Source organism: Rhincodon typus, chromosome 17 (genome assembly GCF_021869965.1).
Source record: "Rhincodon typus isolate 14 chromosome 17, sRhiTyp1.1, whole genome shotgun sequence".
Lineage (NCBI taxonomy): Eukaryota > Metazoa > Chordata > Chondrichthyes > Orectolobiformes > Rhincodontidae > Rhincodon > Rhincodon typus.
The window spans coordinates 34,758,238-34,781,637 of record NC_063348.1 but is presented as its reverse complement, the minus strand read 5'-3'; the positions used below and the strand labels follow the sequence as shown (position 1 = coordinate 34,781,637).

Genomic DNA, 23,400 nt, shown 5'->3' with positions numbered 1-23,400 from the left:
TTTTCATGCAGAGGGTGGTGCATGTATGGAATGAGCTGCCAGAAGAAGTGGTGGAGGCTGGTACAATTACAGCATTTAAAAGGCACCTGGATGGGTATATGAATAGGAAGGGTTCAGAAGGATATGAGCCAAATACTGGCAAATAGGACTAGATTTATATAGACTATCTGGTCGGCATGGACGAGTTGGACTGGAGGGTCTGTTTCCATGCTGTATATCTCTATGACTCTAAGTAGTTTTACACTTGCATCCGGTCATGCACTATCTTCCTCCTTCCTTGTATTTTTTGTCAAGTTTTTCCTGGATCTCGGAGAATTTGGATTGATGGTGGTTTGGCAAGATTTTTCTCACTTGCCTTCCAAGCATTATCTCTATTGGTGAGTAAAAACAGAAATTACTGGAAAAGCTCAGCAGGTCTGACATCATCTGTGGAGAGAAATCAGAGTTAACATTTTGGGTTGAGTGACCCTTCCTCAGAGGAGTAGCTCAGAAGTGTAACATGCCAAGACACACAATTTGGCCAGACCAATGACCCAGATAATTGTTTATGGAACCTAGATGGGAGATGTGTGTACTGACACTGTATGGAATTCCCGTTGTGGCAGACTCTGAAGAAATTGCTCATAGTATGGAACTGGATGGACACAGCAGGCCAGGCAGCATCAGAGGAGCAGGAAAGCTGACGTTTTGGGTTGGGACCCAAAGGGAGTGTCAATCTGCATCACTTTGTAAATCCTTGGAGAATCAGGTTATTATTGTCATTCATATCAGAATAAGTGAGTTAATACACAAACTATTTGTTCAGCGAAACTCTTTGATCTCGGGTAATATGGAGAAGACATCACATGGTTTACGTGCCATTTGGCACATATGTCTTCGAAAGATCTGCCTATTATCTGCCGTCTGTTGTCAGAAATTTATTAAATGCAAGATAAACTGTACACTCAATATGCCTGCCACTGACGCACTTGAAGTATTTTTTGTCTGTCTGGCAATTGGAAATTTGGAGCAATAATCAGTAACTCTATTCAAAGTATGATTTAGATGACAAACTAAATATATCCTGAAGTTTGCAGAAGACATAAAGCTGGGTGTGAGGGTGAACTGTGAGGAGGATGGCGAGATGCTGCAATGTGATTTAAACAAGTTGAGCCAGTAGCAAATGCTTGTCAGATGAACTATAATGTAGATCAATGTGAGATTATCTACTTTTGTGGCAAAAACAAGAGGCAGATTATTGAATAGTGATAGATCGGGAAAGGGGGAGGTGCAACAAAACCTAGATATCTTTGTATACCAGTCGCTGAAAGTAAGCATGCAGATGCAACAGGTGGTAAAGAAGACAAATTGTATATTAGCCTTCATAGTGAGAGAATTTGAGTACAGGAGCAGGGGTGTCATACTGCAACTGTTTAGGGCCTTAGTGAGACCACATCTGGAATAATGTATGCAGTTTTGGTCTCCTAATCTGAGGAAGGATGTTCTGGTTATGGAGGGAGTGCAATGCAGGACTATTTCCTGGGATGGCAGGACCAACTGTGAAGAGAGTCTGGATCAGTTAGGATATATTCACTGGACGTGAGAAGAATAAGGGGGTGATCTCATAGAAATCTATAAAATTCCAACAGGACTAGACAAGGTAAATGCAGGAAGAATGTTCCCATGACCAGGAGTCACAGTCTGAGGATATGGGGTGGGCCATTTAGGACAGAGGTGAGGAGAAACTTCTTCACCCAGAGAGTGGTGACCCTGAGGAATTTTCTGCCACAGAAAGCAGTTGAGGCCAAAACATTGAATGGCTTCAAGAAGGAGTTAGATATATTTCTTAGGTCTAAAGTGATTAAAGGGTATGAGGAAAAAGCTTGAACAGGGTACTTAGTGGGATGATTAGACACGATCATACTGAAAGCACAGCAGGCTCAAAAGGCTGAATGGCCTATTCCTGTACCTATTTTCTGTGTATCTAACTAAGATAAAGTGGTCTCCATTTGTGGTAAGTAGATCAGTGATGCTTTTGGACCAAGAAACTGATGGAATATCTTGTGGGGGTGTGGAGATTGTTGACATTGCAGTGGCTGGTGTCTCTGGCATGCCTTCCATATCCTCACTAACTTTTTGATTTCACTGTTAATCCCAAACCAGTAATTTTGATCTTATGTTACTTGCATCGTCAGTCCTTTCACCCATATTTTTTGGTGTAGCTGAAACAGCTTGTCCTGGCAGAGAGCTTTGGGCACAAATATCATGGCAACTGGTGGGATTTTAGCATATGTGGAATCCATAGTAATGGAGGGATGTGATTGCACTGGCAAGGGTGCGGAGGAGATTTGCCATGAGGTTGCCTGGACTGGAGAGTTCTGGTTCTAAAGAGGGATTGGATAGACTGGAGTTGTTTTTCTTGGAGCAGAGAAAACTGAGAGGGGACGTGATTGAGATGTATAAAATTGAGGGCATAAATAGGAGACAGGAAGAACTATTTCCACATGGTGGAGGAATCAATGACTAGGGGATAGATTTCAGGTAAAGGTAACAGGATTAAAAGGGATGTGAAGAAAATGTTTTTCATCCATAGGGTGTTGGGAATATAGAGCTCACTGCTTGTAGGTGTGGTAGAGATAGTAACCCTCAACATTTAAGACATATGTAGATGTGCTCTTGTGATACCAAGGTATACGGGGTTATGGGCTAAGAGCTGGAAAATGTATTAGAATGGTTTGGTGGTTGTTTTGACTGTTGCAGACTTGATAGGCCAAAGGGCCTTTTTCTATGCTGTAGGCCTCTATGACTGTGTAATTATGATAAATACTTGTTTTACTTTGAAAATTATGTCTCCTGAGATACCGAATTCGTCTCTGGGGTTCAAAAGCATCTGAGTATGGCTGGCACTTCTCTAATGGCTTCAGGCCGCCCCCTTTCTTTTCTTTTCTTTTTTTTTATTCTTTTTTATTCATTTGATTTATTAACCATCCTGGATCTGCTTTACATTTTATTTTTTTGTTTCTAATGTCCAGAAATATTATCAAACACAACTGAACAGTTCTTTTATCCCCATCATCATATCACCATCATCATATCACCATGTACTTTTTTCCCTTTCTCTAATTTGTAACTTGAACCCAGTCCTCTTGGTCCAGGGGTAGGGACACTACCACTGCATGACAAGAGGGCCCCATCTGGGGTTTGCTTTTTTTTTAAATATATTTTCCCCCAAATCACCTGTAAATTTTATATATATATAGTGAGACAGAAAAATAAAGGCACCATTGTGAATAGGTTTTATTATTCTTTTTGTTTTTTACCTCTATCACCAAGAAAATACCTGTGTGGCCGATTGAACATTTACAAGCAAAGCCTGTTAAAGGGCAGTGCCTTCAAGCCATTCTTCATTGATTTTCCAGAGTGCTTTCAGTTGTGGATCATTAACTGTTTCAGAATGACATTGCTTGCATTACGCTGACTGAAATACAACTGATTGATTTTGAGTACATCTTCCACCTCAGTGCCTACATGCAGACCTGGAGAAATGTTTGCATCATGTTTAGATTTAGAAATATGCTAAGTTTGTCAGAGGTGTCTGTGCGGTCATGCACATAGCCTGTATTGCAATTGTGTTCCATGTTGTCCAGCTTGCACGTAGGCGTCTATGGTATATGAATGGATCTTTCTGGTCCTCTTCAAATAAGCTTGTGGCATTTGATTCATTCGCAGCTGCTGTCAACATTTTCACAGTTTGCTTAATTGGTTTGCGATTACCGTGGGTGCATAGCTGCATTCTTTATTTAAAAGATTGAATTTTAGCAATAATTACAGTTACATAATTTTAGTTATGATGTCTGACTAGCCTGTCAGGAGAGAATATTGGCATATTTTTCTCCATTGGGATTTCGAACTGGACTCCTTTATTTCTCAACTAAGACTGTATTGCATCATCAGACTGGGTGGAGCTTAATGTAGTGTTTAGCATTATCCCTTTCAAAAGCATTACCTTTTTCTAAAAGGCTCCCAGCAAATGAATGGAGAAATAGCCTGACATTGAAGAAGAAGCTGCTGTTAAAATTTCTTGGTTCCACTTTCAAAGATGACCATCCTCCGATTAGTTACCTCATGATCATTACTTCTTGTGATTTGGGAGAGTTTTCAGTGACAAATTCACCCACTTCCCAGGTACATTTTGTTGTCTGCCTACCATAGCCTTCTTAATGGTCATTTTGTTTCTTTTGGCAAAGGGAAAAGATGGTCTGAAACAAGGGTTTGGATTGGAGAAAGGCAGATTTTACTAATATAAGGCAGGATATGGCCAAAGTAGACTGGGAACAGCCACTTACGGGAAAATCGAAAGCAGAATACGACGCTGTTCAAAAAGGAAATGGAGAGACTGCAGTCCCAACATATAGGAGTAACATATAGGAACAACAAGCCCAGAGAACCCTGGATGTCAAGGAATATTCAGGGGTGGATAAGGAAGGAAGGAGAGGCTTTTGGCAGTTACAAAGGGAGCAGATCAATGGAGACCTTATTGGAGTATAGAAAGTAGGGGGTCCTTAAGAAAGCAATTAGAAGAGCGGAGAGGGACTATGAAAAACCACTGGTGGATAAGATTAGGGAGAATCCCAAGATTTTCTGTAAGGATATTCAAGGCATGAGGGTAGCCAGGGAAAGAGAAGGGATTTTGAGGAACCAAGGGGGCAATCTATGTGTGGAGCTTGAGAACATCGGTAGGATATGAAGTAAATATTAATTTATGTTTTCATTCAAGAGAAAGAGGATGGAGGTACGGAATTTGGGGAGAGGATCTGTGACATTCTTGAGTGAATAGGTGTTGGGAGTGAGGGGCTTTTGGAGGGTTTGGCAGGCTCACAAGTAGACAAATCCTCAGGTCTAGATGAGTTATATCTTAGGCAGCTGTGGGAGGTAAGGGAGGAAATTACAGGGGCGTTGACCCAAATTTTTAATTGTTCTCTGGAGGTGCTAGAGGGCTGGAGGACAGCTAATGTGATTCCACTTTTCAAGAAGGGTGGTAATGATAAACCAAGGAATTACAGATCAATGAGTCTCATATTGATGGTGGGAAAACTAAAATCATAGTCATTCAGTAAAGAAAAATGTCCTTTGGCCCACCATGTCCATGACCACCAACAAACACCAAACTATACTAATCCATTTATCTGTTCTTGGTCCATAGCCTACTATGCCTTGGCATTTTAAGTGTTCATATAGATGCTTCTTAATTGTTGTGAGAGCACCTGCCTCTACACCCTCTCAGGCAGCACAGTCCATATTTCTGCCTCCCGTTGTGTGCAAAAATCTTTCGTCAGATCCCCTCTAAACCATTTCTTCTTCACCTTAAGCTTATGCCTGCTGGTCTTAGACACATCTGCCATGGGGAAAAGATTCACATGATCTACCCTATCTATGCCACTCACAATTTTTAGACTTCCATCAGATCTTCCTTTGCTACAAGAAAAACAAACTTTGATTTAATATCTCCTCATAACTGAGACTTTCCATCCCAGGCAATATCCTGGTGAATCTCCTCTGCACCCTCTCCAGTGCACTTGCATCCATCCAGTAGTGTGGTGATCAGTATTCCATTTGCAGCCCGACCAATGCTCTATAACGTTGTAACAGGACTTCCTTGGTCCTATATTCTCCACCTGGCTAATGAAGACAGACATCCCATAAGTCGTCCTCACCACCCTATCCGCCGGTACTGATTCTTCAGGAATCTATGGACTTAATTTTCAGTACTTCCCAGGGACCAATCATTCATTCTGAAAATCTTCCCCTTATTAGACCTTCCAAAATGCATCACTTCACACTTATCAGCATTAAATTCCATCTGCCATTGCGCTGCCAAATTTACCATCCTCCTCACTATCAACAGCACCAATTTTCATGTCATGTGCAAGCTTACTAATTACACCTTCTACATTCACATCCAAGTCATTAATATACATAACAGCATGGGTCCCAGCATCAATCCCCATGGTACAACCCTGGTCACAGGTTTCCACTCACAAACAATCCTCCACCATTATCCTTTGCCTCCTATTTGCAAGTGACTTTTAGATCCAGTTTGCCAAGTTGCCTTAGATCACATGGGCTCTTACCTTTTGGACCAACCTTCCACGTGGACCTTGTGAAGGCCTTATTAAAGTCCATGTAAACTACATCACCTGCACTACCCTCAACAATATTTAGTCACCTATTCAAAAAAAAACTCAATTAAATTAGTCAGATTCGATCTCTCTCCAACAAATTCATGCTAACTATCCCCAATCAATCCCAGCCTGTCCAAGTGTTGATTAATCCTGTCCCTCAGAATTGTTTCCCTTCCACTGACGTCAGACTAACTGGTTTGTAATTACCTGGCATATCCCTGTTGTGCTTCTTGAACAAAGGAACTACATTGATCATCCTCCAGTCATCTGGCACTTCAACTGTGACCAGTGAAGTATGAAATATCTCTGCCAGGATCCCAGCAATCTCCTCCATTGTCTCCTATAGGCCTCACTCTTTACATGGTGATCCTCTTGCTCTTAATATACTTACAAAATGCCTTGGGGTTTTTCTTAGTCCTATCTGTCAAAGATATTTTGTAGTCCCATTTCCCTCCTAATTTCTTTAAAGCACCTCTTTACACTCTCTATACTTCTGAAGGGCCTCCACTGTTTTTAATACTCTGTACCTAACTTTCTTATATAACAAGGTGTAGAGCTGGATGAACACAGCAGGCCAAGCAGCATCAGAGGAGCAGGAAGGCTGACGTTTTGGGCCTAGACCCTTCTTCAGAAATGGGGGAGGGGAAGGGGCTTCTGAAATAAATTAGGGAGAGAGGGGGAGGCGGATAGAAGATGGATAGAGGAGAAGATAGGTGGAGAGGAAACAGACAGGTCGAAGAGGTGGGGATGGAGCCAGTAAAGGTGAGTGTAGGTGGGGAGTTAGGGAGGAGATAGGTCAGTCCAGGGAGGACGGACAGGTCAAGGGGGCGGGATAAGGTTAGTAGGTAGGAGATGGGGGTGGGGCTTGAGGTGGGAGGAGGGGATAGATGGGAGGAAGGACAGGTTAGGGAGGCAGGGACGAGCTGGACCGGTTTTGGGATGCGGTAGGGGGAGGGGAGATTTTGAAACTTGTGAAATCCACATTGATACCATTGGACTGCAGGGTTCCCAAGCGGAATATGAGTTGCTGTTCCTGCAACCTTCGGGTGGCATCGTTGTGGCACTGCAGGAGGCCCAGGATGGACATGTCGTCTGCGGAATGAGAGGGGGAGTTGAAATGGTTCGCGACTGAGAGGTGCAGTTGTTTAGTGCGAACTGAGCGTAGGTGTTCTGCAAAGCGGTCCCCAAGCTCAGTTCCTACTGTCTCTGAAACATATGTTTTCTTCTTATCCTTTATCAAGTTCCCAATATCCCGTGACATCCACAGTTCCCTGTACTTGCTGCCCCTGCTCTTCACTCTTAGAGGAACATGCTGGCCTTGAATTCTCACTATGCTACTTTTAAAAGACTTCCACTTTGCAAATGTAGACTTACCTGCAAGTAATTGCTTTCAATCTGTTTACCAGATGCTATCTAATGATATTGAATTGGCCTTCCAGTTTAGACACTTAAATTCTGCACTGCTCTCATCCCTTTCCATAATAACTTTGAAACTTACAGTTATGGTTACAAAATATTCAGTCCTGAAAATATTCACGCATTCACATTTCAGCCATTCGACCAGCTAAATTCCCTAGGATTAGGTCTAGCACTGCCTCATCTCTTGTCGGACTATCTACGTACTGGCACAGAAAGCTCTCAGTGGGATGCACTTTAAAAATTCCACCCATCTAGTCCTTTCAGACTAATGCAATCCCAGTTAATGGTAGCAAAGATGAAATCCCCTCATACTATAAACCCATTCCTCTAAGCTAAGGAGAGAGGCTAGATAGACTCAGGTTCATTATTTTAGAGTAGAGAAGGATATGGAGAGGATCTGACTGAGGTGTATAATCATATGAGGGACATGAGGTGGATACAAAGCAGCTGTTCTCCTTATTTGAAGAGTGAATGATAAAGGGATTAATTTTAAGGTGAAGGGCATTTAGAGGGGATTTAAGGAAAAACATTTTTATCCAGAGGGCGGTGGGAATCTTGAATGCACTGTCTGGGAGTGTTGTAGAGATGGAATCCCTCACAGCCAATAAAAAGTTCATGGAGGATCACTTGGAATGTCACAACATTCGAGGACAGGAACCTAGTGCTGGAAAGTGGGATTAGTGTAGATAGGTCAGCCCACATTCCATGGGCGAAAGCACCTCTTCTGTGCACACACTGTCATCGATCATGGAGGAAAGGAAATTAGGGCTGGGCAAGGCACCATAGTTGGAGGCATTTTGGAGGGTTGCAGAGCTGGAGGAAAATATAGAATTAGTGAGGATCAAGGCCATGGACCAATGTGGAAGCAAGCTGAGGATTTTAAAATTGAAGTGCTGCAGTACCAGGAGCCAATCATAAAGAGGAAATGTATAAGAGTTTGATGAGAAACTCTTCCCATTCTAGCCCTGCTTGATATTCACCATCATCAGCCCCAACACAAACACATACACCGTGTTGATTTCCTCTTAGAATATTTCTCTTCTCAATCTAAATGACTTTTTTAAAAAATATGCTGGTATCACTGGATCCTGATGTTAACATATTTTGAATATTGTGTCAGAGTCCTGAAGCTTTATTTCTGTATAATTGCCACAGAATGTTTGGTTGCTATAAGCAACTGCTACATTTTGCTTTAAATAAAGCAAGTGAAATCATTTGTCTAATTTTCTTTTAAATTACATCTCAGGAAACATGCTTCTAATTCAACTTTGAGATGTGGGTGTAAATTGCAAGGCTGACATTTATTGTTAATTCCTGATTGATGTCGAAAAGGTGTGAAACTGCCTTTTTTGAACTGTTCCTTGTAGTACAGGTACACACCCAGAGTGCAGTTATGGAGATAGTTCCAGGACTAGCGAAGTGGTGTTCCTATATGTCTGATATCCTTCTCCAACTAGATCATAGAATCATAGAATACCTACAGCGTAGAAAGAAGCTATTCGGTCCATCAAGTGCACACTAACCCTCTGAAGAGCATCCCACCCCAGAATAAGAACCTCACCCTATCCCCATAACCTCGCATTTTACAATGGCCAACCCACCTAGCTTGCATATCCCTGGACACCATGGACAATCCACCTAACCATCTTTTGACTGTGGGGGAAAACTGGAACTCCTGGAGGAAACCCATGCAGACACAGGGAGAATATGCAAACTCCACACAGTCACCCAAGGCTGGAATCAAAGCCAGATCCCTGGTGCTGTGAGGCATCAGTGATAACCACCTAGCCACCGTGGACAACATGGCATGATAGTAGTGGTCATAGTTTTGCGAGGTGCAGTTGAAGGAATCATGATCAGTGATTTAAACTAAAAATTATCCAGTATTATACTCCACAGCACACAGTTGTTGAAAATTCTTAATACTTTACTCTCCCCATTTTCCCAGAATCAGGACTTTAGAACATTAGGCCTATTTAAATAAGCCCTATTTACACTAATGCAAAACAGTCAAGGTAGGTCCCACTGACAAAATCATTGAAACTGCGATAATCTCCAGTTTAAAGAAGTTGTATCATCACAGTTAAATATAACACTGACATATATATTGGTGCAATGTAGCATGTCCAAAGTTATCTATTGCTTCTTTGAGTTCCATTTGCCACTCTTAGAAACAAAAGAATGCCATTCAGCCCCTCATGCCTGTTCTGCCATTCAAATACATCATAACATATCTGTAGGTTAATATCATTAACGTTCCTGGATTTCGTACCCTTAATACCCTTAATAACAAAAATATATGAATCCCAATTGGTAACTTCAAATCGACTCTCAGCTTCAATAGCCTTTTGGGGCAGAGAGTTTCAGATTTGCACTATACTCTGTGCAAAGGAATGCTTGCAGACATCATCCCTGCACTGCCTATCACTTCGCTGGAGCTTTGCCACACCAGGGTCTATAGTTTCTCCATATCTCCTGTTATGACCAAGACTGCACATGTGAAGTCTCTCTCTACTCCCACTACGCCAGGATCGTAACACAAAATAAAAGTACTTTTTCTGGTTACCAAGATGACCAATTAAATAACTTGTCTATATTAGATTTTTTTAAAAATCCATCAACTAGATTTGTTAATAAACACAATTCTGTTTTGATTTTTAGAAGTATGTTCAGTAAAGATGGAAAACTTGGTTAACACGTACAGTCAGTAATACAGAAGTATAAATGTTTATCCTTATAGATATCTTCAAAATATTCATGAAATCTCTCTCTTTCTTTTTCTTTCTCTCTGTCTCTTTCTCTCTCCCCATCTCTATTTTTGTCTCTCCCCTCTTTCTTTCTTTCTGTCTCTCCACTCTCTCTTGAAAGTGTCAAAACAGAATTCTCTGCAGAGATTGGCTTTCTGGAAACAAAACACTGTGACCAATGAATTATTCTTGAAGGCCAAAGATTGAAGTGTAACATGTTCCAGAGTCTGTTGTTTTGATGCTGTGCCATGTGTGGTTAAGTCATGAATTATGTACAGTTGTCTCTGAACACTTATAGTTTCAGCTTGATAAGGAAATACAATATTGAAGTGTTTCTTCAGTCACTCTTTCCAAACATTAAATAAGTTTCCCCAAACTCAGTAAGAATGTTTTCTTTTTAGAAATGTGAGATCGGTTGGTCAGCTTGTTCTTAGCAAGCGTTATTCCAACTTAGCTTGTTCATGGTAGGCTTTCCCCCAATTCTGCTTGTTCTTAATAGGCTTCCATCCAACCAAACCAGATAAAACAAATACCTCTCCAGTTACTGTTCAAAATGGGCCCAGCAGATATCTACTGCAAAACAAGCAGTTATCACTGAGCATGTGATTTATAGGAAGCCTTGTTAAAAGATAACTATAATGTCTGCGGAGAACTTTCAGTGAGTATTTTTTTTAAAAAATCACTTCAATTATGTCCACAAAATTTTAAATAAATGAATTTTTCCCAATCCTTCAAAGCTTGCTTGAAAACTTACTCCTCCAAGCAATATTAAGTATAAAGCATCTTCATAACACTACCCCAGCAATTCCTTTAGCCATCTTAAACATCTTAATAGTATCACTCCTTAATCTTCTATATTAATTTTAAGATTATATCTATGATAACTCCTACAAGACCTAGAGGAATTACTAATTAATCTCCTTGCCGAGCTCATTGAATGAGCTCCCTTGGTAACAGGCAGTGGCCTACCAGTTGCAACTTATCACCTGAGCCCTTTATAGACCAGACCCAGCATTGGGTGCTGTAGCCAAGTGGTAAGTTGCTGGACCCATAAACCAGAAATCACAGGTTCAACCCCTGCTCGAGATACAGTAGTTCACTAAGGCATTGCCAGTAGTGACATAGTGGCAGTGTCTGTACCTCTCAACCATAAGGCTTGGGTGTTCAAGTCCCACCTGGCCCGGAGGTGTGTCATGTTATGTTATGAGCAGGTTGATATTTCAGCGGCCCCTCTTGTGACACAATGGTAGTGTCCCTACCCCTGGACTGAGAGATCCAGGTTCATATCCCACCCGCTGTAGAGGTGTGTGTAATAACATCTCTGAATAGATTTCTTAAAGAATATAATAAAGCAGATCCAGAGGGTTCTTGTGGCATAGTGGTAGTGTCCCTACCTCTGAGCCAGGAGACCTGGATTCAAGTCCCACCTGCTCCAGAGGTGTGTAATAACATCTCTAAACAGGTTGAATAGAAAATATAATAAAGCAGATCCAAGATTGGGTCTGCAGAACTGTCTGTCCTGGGCTGGGACTAGCCAATGTACACTACAAGTGGTGGCTGTATTTTAGTGTTCAACAATAAATGATGTTCCTTTCCAGTCAGGCTTCCTGAGGTGTTATGATAGCCTTAGATTGCTTTCGAAGAATGTTGAATGTGATGTGCCCATTTATTTTAGTCGGAGCATTAGTGACATTTGTTTCTTGTGATCTTGCTGAAGGAGTTGAAGAAAGAGCTGAAACAGACAATGTTGGACATTGTGCAGAGGCTTCACCTCCTGGCTCCAATTAAAGAATCTTGGGAAAAATCTATGGAAAAGCTGGAACAAGTCAGTGCCGAATGCCAGCGACAGTACTTCAACACTGAACACAATTTGGCCAACACGTGGGTGAACTTATGCTTCCTTAAACTTACAGTGAAGCTGAAATAAGAAAGGAAAGTTCTTGGTTTTCTGTAGTGCCTTTCACAATCTCATCACATCTCAAAGCATTTCATAGTCATTGAATTGTCACTGCTTTAACAAATGCAGCAGGAAATTGAAGCACCATAAATTCACACAAATAACAATACAGTAAATGACAAGACCATCCATTTCTCTTGATGTCATTTGGTAGCTCATTATTAGTCTCAGACACTGGAAATATCTTCGTGCTTTTCTTCAAACAACACCTGCCCATTAAGAAGCCAGACAAGGTCTCAAGTTAACATCACATCAGAAAAATGCAGCACTTTGAGAGTGCCTCAGGACTTCCCCTCTGCCAATGCAGTACAGGCCCTCCACTTTGCAGCATTTTCTCAATATTGACCCTTCAACTATTCAATGCATCCTCAATAAATAGCAAAATTACCCACAAGGAATTCAGTCCTGAAGCTGTTCAGCTGCATACTGTCTGCCAGTACTAATTCCATCTTCCCCAGAGCTAGTCCCAATGTCTTAGAAACCTAAAATCCGTCCTCCTGCAGCATCTCCCCCCAGCCATACATTAATTTGCCTGTTTCTGCAAACTTATGCGTGGAACAGGGAGCAGCGTGGAAATTACTACTCTTTAGATCCTTTTTTTTTATTTATTCATTTGTGGGATGTGGGCGTCGCTGGCTGGCCAGCATTTGTTGCCTGTCCCTAGTTACCCTTGATAAGCTAGTGGTAAGTTGCCTTCTTGAACTGCTGCAGTCCACCTGCTGTGGGTTGATCCAGGGAGGGAATTCCAGGATTTTGACCCAGCGACGGTGAAGGAACTGCTCACTAATTTCCTATCTAGCTCCCTGAATTCTGATAGCAACCAAAACCCCCTTTTGAAATAAACTGGAGAAAATGCTGAAATCTCTTATTGAGGAGATAGTAGAAGGACATTAAAATAATCATAGTACAGTCAAGCAGAGTTAAGCAAAGCATAGTTTTATGAAAGAGAAATTAGGGGAATGAGTAGATATAGTGTATTTGAATTTCCAAACAGCGTCCTATAAATTCCATTAAAAAATTACTACATAAGATTATAGATCCTGGAGTTGTGAGTAATGCATTAGCATGTATTGAAGACTGGTTAACCATCAGTACAGAGTGGGGAATAGATTATTGTTAGGTTATAAAACCATAAGATGTAGGAGCAGAAGTAGACCATTCAACCCACTGAGTCCAATCTGCCATTCAAAGTGATCATGGTTGACCTGATAATCCTCAACTCGCTTTCCTGCTTTTCCCCATAACTCTTGATTCCCTTAAAGGTTACAAATCTGTTTATTTCTGCTTGAATGTACTTAATGACCCAGCCTTGAAAGACCTCTGCTGTAAAGAATTCCAAAGATTCATGACTTTCTGACAGAAAAAATTCCTCATCATCTCTGTCTTGAAAAGATGCCTCCTTACACTGAGATGATATCTTCTGTTCCTAGGCTGTCCCACAGAGAGGAAAACCCTGTAAAGTCCCCTAAGATTCTTGTGCTTCAATAAGCATTTTTGCATTTTGCTAAACACCAGTCAGTACAAGCACAACCTACTCAGCCTCTCCTCATAAGAAAATCTCTCCATACCCAGAATCAACATAGTAAAGCTTCTCTGGACTACCTTCAATGCCAGTCAATCTCTCCTTAGATAAGGCAACCAAATCTGTGTACAGTGTTCTAGGTGTGGTCTGACTAGTCAGTATGCAAAGAACAAAGCATAAAGAACAACAAATAATACAGCACAGGAATAGGTCTTTCAGCCCTCCAAGCCTACACCGACACATTTTGCCTTTCCAAATTAAAACTGTCTTCACTTACAGGATTCATATCTTTCTATTCCCTTCCTATTCATGTATTCATCCATGTATGTCTTGAATGCTGCTATTGTGTCTGCTTCCACTACCTTCTCTGGCAGCACATTCCAGGCACTCACCACCCTTTGTGAGAAAAAACCTGCCTAGCACATCTCTTTTAAACTTACCCCCCTGCACCTTGAACCTGTATCCCCTAGTAATTGACCCCTCCACCCTGGGAAAAGACCTCATACTTTACACTCTATCCATGCCATTCATAATCTTATAAACTTCTATCAGGTCGCTACTCAAACTCCTGCATTCCAGTGAAAGCAAACCCAGTCTATCTAACCTTTCTTCATAGCTAAAATCCCTCCTTCCAAGCAACAGCTTGGTAAATCTTTTCCGTACCCTCTCCAAAGCATCCACACCCTTCTGGTAGTGTGGTAACCGGAACTGTATGCAATATTCCAAGTGTGGCCTAACTAAAGTTCTATAAAGCTGCAGCATAACTTGTCTATCCTTATACTCAACACCCCTTCTAATGAAGGCAAGCATGCCATAAGCCTTTTTTACTACCTTATCTACCTGCGCTGCCACCTTCAGTGATCTGTGGACCTGCACATCCAGGTCCCTCTGCATATCAATACTGCTAAGGGTTCTGCCATTCACTGTATAATTTCCACCTGAACTTGACCTTCCAAAATGTATCACCTCACATTTGCCCAGATTAAGCTCCTACCCACGCCTCCAACTGATCTATAGGCTGCTGTATCCTCTGACAATCCTCCTCGCTATTTGCAACACCACCAATCTTTGTATCATCTGCAAACTTACTAATTTGACCAGCTACATTTTCCTCCAAATCACTTATATAGATCACAAACAGCATAGATCTCAGCACTGATCCCTGTAGAACACCACTAGTCACAGCCCTCCATTCCAAAAAGGATCCCTCCACCACTACACTCTGGCTCCTATGACTAAGCCACTTCTGTATCAATCTTGCCAGCTCACCCCTGATACCATGCAACTTCACCTTTTGTACCAGTCTGCCATGCAGAACCTTGTCAAAGGCTTTACTGAACTATACAAGTGTCTTGCTGGCTCCACCCAGCCTCTTTGACCTGTCTGTCTCCTCTCCACCTATCTTCTCCTATATCCATCTTCTATCTGCCTCCCCCTCTCTCCCTATTTATTTCAGAACCCCCTTCCCCTCCCCCATTTCTGAAGAAGGGTCCAGACCCGAAACGTCAGCTTTCCTGCCCCTCTGATGCTGCTTGGCCTGCTGTGTTCATCCAGCTCTACACCTTGTTATCTCTATACAAGTATCTTGTATAGTTTTAGCAAGATCGCACTATTGTTATACTCCATTCCCTTTGAATTAAAGGCCAACATCCCATTTACCTTCCCTGTTATCTGCTGAATTTAGATGCTAGTACTTTGTGGTTCATGTATTCAACTCTTTTCCTCCATTTAAATAATATTCAGATCTTCTATTCTTCCTGCCTAAGTTCATAACCTTACGTTTTCCCACGTTATATTCCCACTGCCAAGTTTTTGCCCAAACACTTTGCCTGTCTATATCTCTCTCTGACTGTTTAACATCCTCATTAATTGTCTTCCCACTTATTTTTGTGTCATCTACAAACTTAGTGATTGTACATTCACTAATGTTATCCAAGCCATAATATATATTGCAAATAATTGTGGTCCTAGCACTGATCTCTATGGAACTCAACTAGTTACAGGTTGCCATCATGAAAATGCACCCTTTGTCCCAACTATTCAGCCAATTCCCTATTCATGTTAACATACTGAAATAACTGCACAGAGGCCGGCATCCCATCACCAATTCACCCTTTATTTATTTGTGCATGGTACACTGGCTGTGGCCAGCCAGCTTGGAATCAGTCCCTGAACTGTGGAGATTCTGAATCTCCTGGTTTTATTAGTCAGCCAGTGCTTTCCTGATTGGGGAAAAAAAAAATCAATCAGAACTGGTTCTGAGGAAGGGTCACCAGACCCAAAACATTAACTCTGATTTTTCTTCACAGATGCTGCCAAACTTGCTGAGCTTTTCCAGCAACTCCTGTGTTTTTTCCTGATTTACAGCATCTGCAGTTCTTTCGGCTTTTCTGATTGGCCCATGTTAACATCCCAACCATAGATCTTGTAGTCAACAAGGTCAATGTGTTTCCAATCTCTACATTCCTCCCTCACAAGTCCGGGGATGTAGGCCTAGTCTTTGGCTTGTAGCTTTTCCTGCGATGTTTTTGCCCCAGGTCCAGTTGCTCTGACTTGGACTCTGACATGGGCAGTGTGTACCAGACTATAACCCACCTTTTGCATCCAGAGCATCTCGGGAGAATTCCTCCTCCTCTTTCGGCAGTAACAGTATGGAGGCTGCATCCATCTCAGACTCTGAGGTTTGCTCATTACTAGACGGAAGGGGAAGAACCTATGGTTTCTAACAGGCCTTCTGGCTGTTCTGCAGAGCAGGTGTGTTTTTCTCCTGCCCTGTTTGCGAGGTAATTTCAGGTGATCCACATGTTTGACCAGGACTGTATCACCTACCCGAACTTTGTAAGTGATGGGACCTGATCTTGCGTCAACTTTGCATCTTACCCATACAGGGCCATTTCCATGGTTCTAGCACCAAACTTCATCCCCCAAATTAAATTGTCTCTCTCACTTAGAGGCGGCATTGGCATTCCTGCTGCTGTTTCTGCCTCTCCATTGGGCCAACAGTGAGGCAACACTACCCCGATACCGAATGGAGAGGCATCACATGTCAACACTCCTCTCCCTTCGGATTGTAGTGGGCTAACACCTTAGAAGACAATAGCTATTTTTTCACTTCTGTAAAGGCTACTTGACCATTTCCAAGGCTGACCCTTTCTCAATAGCAGGTGTAAGGGTGCCAAGATAGAGGCTAGATTATGTATGAAATTTCCGCAATAATTCACTAACCAAAGGAAAGATCTAAGCTCCAGTTCAGACATAGGAGCCAGGGCTCCTTTGATCACCCTCACTTTCTCTTCCAATGGGTGTAACCCGGTTTTGTTGACCCTGTAACACAAGTACATCACATGAGATGCCTGGGACACGTTTTTCCCCTTCTAAGGTGGACGCCCACCTGGGAGAAACATTTAAGCACTATGTCCAAGTTCTCTAAGTGTTCTTCATTGGCCTTCCCTGTTATTAGTACATCATCCAGATAAATGGCAACCTGGGGTAGCCCTTGTAAAATGTTCTCCATAGTCCACTGGTAAAGAGCGCAGGCTGATGATACCCCAAATGGAGGTCTTGTATATTGATATAAACCCTTGTGGGTATTAATTGTAGCATACTTCTGGGACTCCTCATCCAGTTCCACTGCAGGTAGGCGTGCCTCATGGCTCGCTTTGTAAAGGATAGCCAGCCCCCACCAACTTTGCATATAAATCCTTTACACGAGGGATTGGGAACTTATTTGACTGCAAGAAGCAGTTTACCATTTGCTTAAAATTCCCACAAAGGTGAACTGAGCCATCAGGCTTTACAATCAGTACAACTGGTGGACTGCACTGGTTTGATGATTCCTTTGCTCTCCAGTCTTCGGATTTCTGCCTCTACTTTTGCCCACAAGGCAAATAGCACTGGCCTTGAAAAATCACGAATTGCTTCCTGGTCAACACGTAAAGTGCCTTTGGCCCCTTTGATTGTCGCAAGCCTTTCCTGAAATACTCTTCGGTATTTCACTAGGACATTCCTGACACAGCCAATTTCTAATCAAAAAATGTTGAGCCGGTCTAGGTGAATCTTTCTTAACCAATTCTGCCCAATAGGCTTGGGCTTGAACCTTTTACTACCAGTTGGTTCTCATAGGAGACCGGAATCGAAGTCATACCCTTAATCTGCAACGGTTCCCCAGTGTATGTTCTCAGTCTGGCTGAGGTCTTGTGCAAACTTAAGGGTTGGAGTCCCAAGCAAATTTTGTTGAAGATGGAGTCTGCAACCACAGATAGAGCTGTGCCACTATCGACTTCCATCGGAAATAAAGGAACTGGGTAACCATTTATCCAAACATCAATTTTAATCGGAGATAACAGGGTGTAGAGCTGGATGAACACAGCAGGCCAAGCAGCAAGGCTGACATTTCAGGCCTAGACCCTTCATCTAGGCCCGAAATGTCAGTCTTCCTGCTCCTAAATGATGCTGCTTGGCCTGCTGTGTTCATCCAGCTCTACACCTGGTTATCTCAGATTCTCCAGCATCTGCAGTTCCTACTATCTCCGAATCAATTTTAATCGGTTTTGATTTGGATATCACTAAGCAATTTAATTGTTCCACCCCACATGTAGGAGGACTTTCAAGGGTGTGTGCTCTACTGGATACTGGCCTATGAGCTTTCTTACTCAAGCTAGGCCTTATAGGACTCCTTTGCTGTCTCAAGTCCACATACTGACAGTAATGACAATGGCTTGCCAACCCAGATCCTGAAGTACTTTTTAGTCACTTGGCCGAGGCTCAGCTTTGTTGTGGGGTTTTGCTGTGGGCTGGCCTAGGGTCCATCTGCTCAGGATATACACTGCATGAGGCTCTATACTCAAGTGGTGCTCCCAAAGCCCAGTCAGAGAGGTGAGGATTTCTACTTCCATTGGGATGCCCTGTAGTTCCCATACTCCACTTGCCGCATTTTCTACAAGGCCAGCTGCGGTGCCTGTTTAAAGTCCAGTTGGGCTTCAGCTAGTAGGCACTTCTGCATGGTAACGTCATTAATCCAACATTCCAAATGGTCTCTCAGCATCTCATTCAATGTTAACCCAAAATCACATGCCTCTGCCAGTCGTCTCAACCTTGTCAAAAATCCCAACACAGACTCCCCCTATTCTCTAACAGCCGAATAAAACCAATAGAGTCTCAGAATTAGAGGAGGTTTGGGGTTGTAATATTCTTTAACCAATTCCGTCAACTCTTGAAAGGTTTTAGTATCTGGATCCTCTGGGAAAGTTATGCCCCTTATAACCAGGAATTCTGTGGGTCCACATACAGTCAGAAGGATTACTTGTTGCTTTTCATCTCCCCTAATGTCATTTGCCTGGAAAAAAATATCACATTCTTTCCTCATACTGGGCCCAGTCTTCAACAGCAGGGTCAAACGAGTCAAGCTTCCCAAATAAAGGCATGATGCCAGAAATACTTACCCCTTCTCCAAGATAACTGTTGCAAGTGAATGTTCTTCAGGCATGTCCTGTTTTCTCCTGTCACCACTGAAATAACTGCAGAGAGGCCGGTATCCCAACTCCAAGTCACCCTCTTATTTACTTGTGCACAGTACACTGGCTGTGGCCAGCTAGCTTGGAGTCAGTCGCTTGAACCGAGGAGATTCTAATCTCCTGGTTATATTTTGTTTTTGAATATTTTTGGCCCACACACATGCAGCAGTTTCTGCCCACGCACCCGGAGCGTCTCCGGCCCACGCACCGGGAGCGTCTCCAGTTTACAGACACAGAACATCTCCAGCCTACACATGGCACTTTTTGCCTACACATGGCGCTGTCAGACCACACACAAAGGCTCAGTCTAGTCTACACAATGGCACAGAGGCTGCTTCCCGTCAGCAAGTCACTCTTTATCTTCTCAGTGCACAGTACGCTGACTGTGGCCAGCCAGCTCGGAATCAGTCATCTGAAATGATGAGATTCTAATCTCCTGGTTATATTGATCAGTCAGGACTTTCCTGATTGGCTCAGCTTAACAACCCCATTCAACGACCTCGTAGTTAACTAGGTCAACCTAGTTGCAATCACTACACATAGTAACCCCCAAACCGTAGGCTTTTATTAAGTAGACTTATGCACAGTACCTTATCAAATGCCTTTTAGAAATATAAGTAAATTACATCCACTGCTTTGCCTTTATCTATCCTGCTTATTACTTCTCAAAGAATTTCTGTTTCAGACAGGATTTCTTCATGAATCTTCATGAATTTTATAATGTATTTCTCGCAATTGAAGGACTTTAGATACAAGAAAAAGTTAGAGATTAGGCTTATTCTCCTTGGAGCAGAGAAGATTAAGAGGTGATCTTCTTGATGTGTTCAAAATAATAAACAATTTTGAAAACTGAAGAAAGATATTCTTTCTAATAATTGGTATGTCGGTAACTAGGGGTCATGATTCGATTGTCAGCAAGAGAGCTAGGAGTGTGATGAGGAGAAACTTCTGAATTGTTAGGATTTCGATTGTGCTCTTTGGGACAGTGGTGGATGCAGATTCCACAGGAAGTTACAAAAGAGAGGCGAAGGGCTGGAGAGTGGAACTAGCTGGTGGCTCTTTCGGGAGCAGGTACAGACATGGTGGATCAAATGGTCTCTTTCTGTACAATAAAATTCTATGGTTCTATAAATGCTCTACTATCACATCCTAAACCACCTCCCTGATTTTTGTCTCTCTCCCTTTCCAATAAGGTTGTTACATTGCATATTTCCAATCCTCTGTGATTATTCCAGAATCTAAAGATTCTCTGAAGATTACTGCCAGTGCTTCCACTATCTCTTTAACTATATCCTTTAAAATAATAAAATGTAACTCATCAGGTCTAGGATCTTATGAGTCTTTAGCTCCATTAGTTTCCTATACACTTTTTCTCTAGTGGTAGTTATTGTTTATTTTAAATTTCCCCCTTTAGCCTCTTGATTATTTTATATTTTTGGAATGATATCAGTGTCCTATTAGTAGCAAACTGTAGCACTGGGATCCCACAGGAAACAATGTTGGGGTCTCAACAATTTATGACCTATATTAGGAATAGAGTGTCTTGTAGCTAAATTTGCTGATGATACAGATAGTTAGGAAAGCAGGTTGTCAGGAGGATATGCAGAATTTGCCAAGAAATATAGATAGGTTAATTGACTGGGCAAAAGTTTAACAGATGGAGTATAGGGTGGGAAAATATGATATCATCCACGTTGTTTACTGCGAAGAATAAAAAAGTGGAACATTATTTAAATGCAAAGAGACTGCAGAATACTACAGTAAAGAAAGATTTGGGTGTACTTGTTCATGCATCAGAAAGAGCCAGCATACAAGTAGAGAAAATGAATAGAAAGGCAAATAAATGATGGCCTTTACCACAAGGAGAATAGGATATAAAGGTAAAGAAATCATGCTACAACTGAACAGGGTGTTCATGAGACCACATCCTTTTTCAGATGGAAAATCTTGCAATGAAAGCAGTTTAAAGAAGCTTCATTAGTTTGATTCCTGAGATGCAGGAGTTGCCTTAGGGGAAAGGTTAACTAGGTTGGTCCTATCTCATTGGAATTTCGAAGAATACAAGTTGATTATTTTGAAAAATAAGATTCTGAGGGGCTTGATGAGTTAAATGCTGGGAGGATGATTCCCCTCATGGACAGATCTAGAACTAGGGAGCACTGATTCAGAAGAAATCGCCTCCCATTTAAATTGAAGATTATGTGAATTTTATTATCCCCATGATTCATTAGTTTTCAGAATTTTCTAGTTCAGAGAGCAGTTATGACTAGGTTATCGAATATATTCAAAGCTGAGTAAGACAGCTTCTCATCTACAAGGGTCTCAATGGTTATGGCAGGCTGAAGATTGAAGTTAAAGCTATGATCAGATTGACCGTGATTTTATGGAATGTCAGAGCTTGAGGGGCTGAATGGCCTACCACTATTTCTTATGATCTTATGTTCAGTGACTACTCTTTAAAAGTGCCTTATTAGCTGTAAGTCACACTGTGGGTCTTTGAGGGTGTGCAACATGCTTATAGAATTGCAGATCTTTCATTATTCGTATGCATTGTGATATTAGAAATGTTACTGCTTTTCTCAGGATAAGAGAGTTGGAACTTCAGAAGATTCTCAGGGAAGAGGCTGAAGAAAAAGCTGCTGATGCAGTGCAAAGTGCAGAGGAAGCAAAGGCCAAGGAAAAGGCAGCTATCATAGCCAGAACCCTTGAAAGCAAGAAAGTTAAAAAAGCTTTGGAAGACATGACTGCAGCTGATGAAGAGCTGACTAGGGCTAGAAATGCGGCCATGGAAACAGAAGGAAAATTACTGGAGTCCAACAAAAAATTAGCTGAGGTGAAAGAAAAATTATCTTTATCAGAGTTTGCATTGTTTGAGCTCCAGCAGAAAGTCAATGAGGACAATGAAAGGACAAACGAGGCTAGGGAGAAGATGATGTTGGCCTTGGAGATGGCGGAGAAGAGAGTGGAAACGTTTGAGACAAAGACCCGAGAGATGGAGAAGAAGATAGAGGAGACCAAGCAAATAGTGGCTGTTGCCGAACTGAAAGCTGCTGCAGAAGAACAAAGAGCCACTGGGTTCCTGGCAGAGTTGGAAAGAGTTAAAGAGGAGACTGAGAGGGTGAAGGAACATGCTAGGGAGACCTTACTAGAGTCCTCCAAGAAAATGTCTGCAATGGAAGATAGAGTAGCCGAGGTTACTGAGATGTTGGCTGCAGTACAACATAAGGCTTCGTCAGCTCAGTGTAGAGCAGCAATGGCAGAAGAAAGACTATTGGCTATCTTGGTCAGCGCGAAAAGGGCTGTGAAAAAAATAAATTTTCCAGCAGAAAATGCAACTGAAGGAATTCAGGTAAGGACCATGGTTCCAGTCATTATTCTTCTAGAGTTTAACAAAATCTGTGCAATCCCTATTAAGTTGTGGATGCTGGGAATCATTGGTACTTTCGTGACTGACAATGAGTGATTTTTAATTTGGTAAGAGTACTAAGGAATATGGAGGAAAGGTGGAGGAACAGAATTCCATTACAGATCAACTACCTAATTGAACAGAGAGCAGTTTTAACCGACTAGCTTGGATTGTTTCCAATGTTGCTAATTTATTTTCCTGTAGGCTATATCCTTGGGTTGTTTTTTGAATTCTGTTTGGATTTTGTAGAGGCTGTACTGATGTATTAGTGGAAGTGCTTGTCAATTGGAAAATTTATGCCCAGTCGAGTCCATTGAGTGTGATTTTCAGTTGTAGAGCCTGATTATTCTCGGTGTTCAGTTTCCAATAAGAATGAAAGCATTTTGAGCTAAAGGGTTCTATATGCACCAGATCTGATTTGTTGTTTGTGGAATTGCCTAGCTCTGTCTCTCCCTTTCCACTGTTTGGCACCACAAGTAATCCCGTTTTGCAGCTTTACAAGATTGACACCTCATTTATAGTTATGCCTAGTGCTACTCCTGAAATGTCCTCCTTCACTCTTCATTGAACCAGGGCTTATCTCCTGGCTTGATGGTAATGATAGACTGCGGAACACTAGGCACAATGTGTTTGAGTACAATTCAGCTGCTGCTGATGGCCCACACTAGTTTTGAG

General features: G+C 41.9%; 1 protein-coding gene across 1 annotated transcript in view; it reads left to right on the top strand.

Moving 5' to 3' along the window:
* Positions 1-22,782, top strand: part of LOC109920160 (inositol 1,4,5-triphosphate receptor associated 2-like) — a 95,945-nt gene extending 73,163 nt beyond the window's left edge. Inside the window, exons 18-19 of the mRNA XM_048607345.1 lie at positions 12,045-12,208; positions 21,903-22,782. Of these exons, the coding sequence (XP_048463302.1) occupies positions 12,045-12,208; positions 21,903-22,782 (1,044 nt within the window). The remainder of the gene's footprint in view (positions 1-12,044; positions 12,209-21,902) is intronic.
* Positions 22,783-23,400: the final 618 nt, after the last annotated feature.